Source organism: Budorcas taxicolor, chromosome 19 (genome assembly GCF_023091745.1).
Source record: "Budorcas taxicolor isolate Tak-1 chromosome 19, Takin1.1, whole genome shotgun sequence".
Classification (NCBI taxonomy): domain Eukaryota; kingdom Metazoa; phylum Chordata; class Mammalia; order Artiodactyla; family Bovidae; genus Budorcas; species Budorcas taxicolor.
The window spans coordinates 23,783,070-23,788,229 of record NC_068928.1 but is presented as its reverse complement, the minus strand read 5'-3'; the positions used below and the strand labels follow the sequence as shown (position 1 = coordinate 23,788,229).

General features: G+C 38.5%; 1 protein-coding gene across 1 annotated transcript; it reads left to right on the top strand.

Moving 5' to 3' along the window:
• The first annotated feature begins 3,990 nt into the window (after positions 1–3,990).
• Positions 3,991–4,945, top strand: LOC128064876 (olfactory receptor 1D2-like). The gene is given in 2 exon segments (XM_052657863.1): positions 3,991–4,784; positions 4,786–4,945. Coding segments are annotated over 2 exon segments (954 nt in total).
• The last annotated feature ends 215 nt before the right edge of the window (positions 4,946–5,160 follow it).

Sequence of the window (5,160 nt, the reverse complement as noted above, 5' to 3'; positions counted from 1 at the left end):
TGGGACAGGAAGAAAGACACCCCTAAAATATGTCAGGAACTGCCCCAAGCTCAGAGCAAAAAGGCACTGACTACAACTTCAATCCCATGACTCCCTTTTATGAAGACAATAGGAGGCTGAGGAAAAAGGTGAAAAAAGAATCTAAAAGAGAGTGGATATATATATGTATGTATATGTATAACTGATTCACTTTGCTGTGCACTTGAAATTAACACAACACTGTAAATCATATAATCACTCTAATAAAAAATTTTTAATAAAATAAGAAGAAAAAAATTTAGAATGTTTCCATCACCTCCAAAAGAAACCCTGTATTCTTCAGCTGTCTGCGTCTTACCCATCCCCTTTCTCTCATGTGTAAGCAATCACTAACTTACTTCCTGTCTCTACAGATTTCCCTATTCTGGCCTTCCATATGAATGGAATAATGTGATATGTGGTCTTTGGTGACCGGCTTCTTTCATGCTTTCAAGGTTCACCCATGTTGCGGCATGTACTAGTACTCATCCATGTTGCGGCATGTACTAGTGCTCCACCCATGTTGCAGCATGTGCTAGTACTCCATTCCTTCCTATGGCTGAATAATGTTCTATTGCATAGATGTGCCACATTTTGTTTATCCATGCCCAGGAAACAGACAGATAGATTATTTCCACCTTTGGAGCATTATGTGTGTATTAGTCGCTCAGTCATATCCGACTCTTTGCGACCCCATGGACTGTACCCCACCAGGCTCCTCTGTCCATGGGATTCTCCAGGCAAGAATACTGGAGTGGGTTGCCATGACCTCCAGGGATCTTCCTGACCCAGGGATGGAACCATGGTCTCCCGCATTGCAGACAGTTTCCTTATCGTTTGAACTTATAATGCTACTATAAACACTCATGTACAAGTTTGTATGTGGACCTATGTTTTCATTTCTCTTGGGAGATACCTAGAGTGGAACTGCTGAGTCATTTGGTAACTCTGTGATTAGCCTTTTGAGGAATTGCTAGACTGTTTCCAAAATGGCTGCACCATTTTTCATTCCCATTGGCAGTATAGAAGTGTTCTGATTTCTTTACCTCCTTGCAAAGGCTTGTTATTTTCTGAACTTTTTATTACCTGAATTGTTCCTAGAGGGTGTGAAGTGGTGGCCTTCATGTGCATTTCCCTGATGACTAATGATGTTCAGCATCTTGCTGTGTGCCTATTGGCCATTTGTATATCTTTCTTGGAGAAATGCCCTCAGAATCTTTGCCTGCTTTTAATTGGGTCATTTTCTTTTCATTATTCGGTTATTAGAGTTCTTTATATATTCTACATGTAAATACCTTATCAGATATATAATTTACAAATATTGTCTACCACTGCGGAATTATTTGTACTTTTTTGATACTGTCATTGGGAAAACAAACATTTTTAATTTTGGTTAAATTGAATTTATTTTTTCTTCTGTTGGTTTTGGTGTTATATCTAAGAACTCTTTGCCAAATCTAAGGTTTGAAGATTTGCCTATGTTTTTTCTGAGCCTTTCATAATGTTAGCTCTTATATCTGTGTCATTCATTAATTTTGAGTTAAATTTTGCATACAGTGCAAGGTAAGAGTTCACCTCTTCGGCACATGGCTATCCTGGTGGCCCAGAACGGCCCAGAACTATTTATTGAAAACATCTTTTCCCCGCTGATCTTGACATCTTTGTTGAAAATCAGTTGACCACAGACACATGAGTTTATTTCTGGAATCTCAATTCTATCCCATTGATCTATAGGTCTACCTTTATTGCTTTGTGGTAAGTTTTGAAATTGGGAAGTGCAGTCCTCCAAATCTGTTTTTGTTTTTCAAAATGGTTTTGGCTATTCTGGGTCTCATGCAATTTCACATGGATTTCTGAATCAATTTACATGAAGTTCTACAAAGAAGTCAGCTGGTCAGGATTGGGAACACGTGTACACTCATGGCAGATTCATGTTGATGTACAGCAAAATCAATACAATATTGTAAAGTAATTAGCCTCCGATCAAAATAAATAAATTTAAATTTAAAAAAAAAAGAAGTCAGCTGGGATTCTGATAGAGGCTGTATTTAGTCTATAGATTTAGTTGAGGACTATGCCATCTTAATATTAAGTCTTCCAATCCATGAGCATAGGTTTTTTTTTTTTCTGATTATGTAGATCTTTAATTTCTTTCAACAATATTTGTAGTTTTCAGAGTATAAATTTTGAATTTTTGTTAAATTTATTCCTAAAGATAATTTTCTGTTTGGTGTAATTATGAATAAAACTATTTTCTCAGTTTCATTTTCTGATTATTTATTGCAAGTATAAAAAATGCAATCAATTTTCTATATTGATCTTGCTCCTGCAATCTTTCTGACTTCATTTATTATTGTAGTTTTTTAGCAGGAATATTTATTAAGATTTACTATATGCAAGATCATGTCATCTGTGAAGACAGATACTATAATTCCTCATTTCCAATCTAGATGTCTTTTAATCATTTTTCTTGACTAATCATCTTGGCTAAATTAAGTTTTCATTTTAGTTTTAATTTTTCTGTATTGCTTGAATGATTCACACTGGAATTTTTTTTGCTTTTAATCAATAGATTCCAACAGAGTATAGAAGCTATTTTTATTTGGAAAAATAATTCCATGTAATATATTTTTAAATTCATATCTTAACCTGTTGAAGAAATTCCAACAAATTTTAACACTAGAAATTGACAATAAATGAAATCAAGTTTAATTTGAAATCTAATGTACACCAAATCATACCAAAAAGATGGTAAAGATGACATGTACAAAAAAGAAACTATAGATAAACCTCATTTATATTAATAAATAAAACTACAAAAGCCTAAATAAAACATGATAAGTAATTTAAACCAGGAGTGTTAACATATATTTCTGGCACCCCACTCCAGTACTCTTGCCTGGAAAATCCCATGGATGGAGGAGCCTGGTAGGCTGCGGTCCATGGGGTCGCTAAGTCGGACACGACTGAGTGGTTTCACTTTCACTTTCACGCACTGGAGAAGGAAATGGCAACCCACTCCAGTGTTCTTGCCTGGAGGATCCCAGGGACGGGGGAGCCTTGTGGGCTGCCGTCTATGGGGTCACACACAGTCGGACACGACTGAAGCGACTTAGCAGCAGCAGCAGCAGGTCTTCATTGTAGTACATGTGCTGTTTGTGGTGAGTGGGCTTAGTTGCCCCTTGGCAGTATTTTTAAATATTAGAAAAGCTATTAACATAGTGTCTCATGATAGGCACTGAAAAGTATCTGATTAAAAATGCAACAGCTACACCTGATTTTTGAAACACTATTGGTAAAATACAAGGAAAGATAGTTGTTAATATATACATACATCGCTGCTTAAATCCGTTTATATTGGTCATTCTGCTTAAAACTCTTTACAGAGTATAAAATTTTAAAAATCTTAACAAGGCTAGCATGATCTGGGTACTTTTTACTGCACAACCTCATATCCCTTTGTTTATTTTCAATGGCATTTTGGTTGACTGTCTTAGGCTTCCCAGATCATTTTCTCAGTAAACAGTGATATATTTTTCTTTTCCCTTCCAATATTTTTACTTTTCCCCCTCTTTGTTCAGTTGTACAGTATCCATTTGCTATAATGCATATACCTGTTTCAAATATTATTTTCAAATTTATGCAATATCAAAATATAGCATATTAAATCTTTAGACACTTCAAGGATATTGTAAGATGACAGGACTTAAAATAAGACATAGACATTATTTCCATAACATTGACTATGCCAGATTAAAAGTTGCTGGAATGATTAGGCTGCATAAAGATTTTCTACAGTATGTTTTTTTCTCTGGTATTACTTTGCTGCTTATGGAAAAAAAATTCTGAAATCCAGCCTGAAGTATTTTTATTGTTAAGAAAATAGTTGATTTTGCTTATCTGAATGTCCTTACTCAGTCAAAGGCAATTAGTAAATATATGTTGGTGCTGATGTTGCAGACAGCTTGGAAAATGCATGGAGGCAACCAAAGTGGGGTCTCTGACTTCCTACTCCTGGGGATCTCGGAGAGTCCGGAAGAGCAGCAGATCCTGTTTTGGATGTTCCTGTCCATGTATCTGGTCACAGTAATGGGAAACGTGCTCATCATCTTGGCCATCAGCTTTGATTCCCACCTGCACACTCCCATGTACTTATTCTTGGCCAACCTCTCCTTCACCGACCTCTTCTCTGTTGCCAATACGATCCCCAAGACATTGGTGAACCTTCAGTCCCAGAACAAAGCCATCTCATACGCAGGGTGTCTGACCCAGCTCTACTTCCTGGTCTCCTTGGTGACCCTGGACAGCCTCATCCTGGCCACGATGGCATATGACCGCTATGTGGCCATCTGCTGCCCTCTCCGCTACATCACAGCCATGAGCCCTGGGCTCTGCATTTTGCTCCTCACCTTGTGTTGGGTACTCTCTGTCCTGTACGGTCTCTTTCTCACCCTCCTCATGACCAAGGTGACCTTCTGTGGGTCCCGGAGAATCCAGTACATCTTCTGTGAGATGTACGTCCTGCTGGGGCACACCTGTTCCAATACCCAGGTGATTCACACAGTGCAGATTACCACAGGTTGCTTCATCTTCTTCACCCCCTTAGGGATTATGGTTATGTCCTATGTCTGGATTGTCAGAGCCATCCTCCAAATACCATCAGCCTCCAGCAAATACAAAGCTTTCTCCACCTGTGGCTCCCACTTGGCTGTGGTCTCCCTCTTCTATGGGACACTTGGTATGGTATATCTGCAGCCCCTTAAAACCCACGAAGGACTCAGTAGCCACAGTGATGTATGCTGTGGTGACTCCCATGATGAACCCTTTCATCTACAGCCTGAGGAACAAGGACATGCATGGGGCACTGGGAAGACGGCTCTTAGGAAAAGCCTTCCAGAGGTTGACAGGAAGGAAACTGAGGCACTGAAGTGGAGTCTGGGAATTTCCTCCATCACGTGCAAGGCATTATCCTGTATGAGATACAGGAGTTAATTAAGACACAAATCCAGCCCAGAATGAATTTGTTGCTTTATAGTAAAGAAAAGACATGTATGTATAACCCAATGACCCTTAGACTTCACCAGCCTTGGCAATAAATAAGGGCACACTAAGACTAACAGAGGAGAAGGCAATAGCACCCCA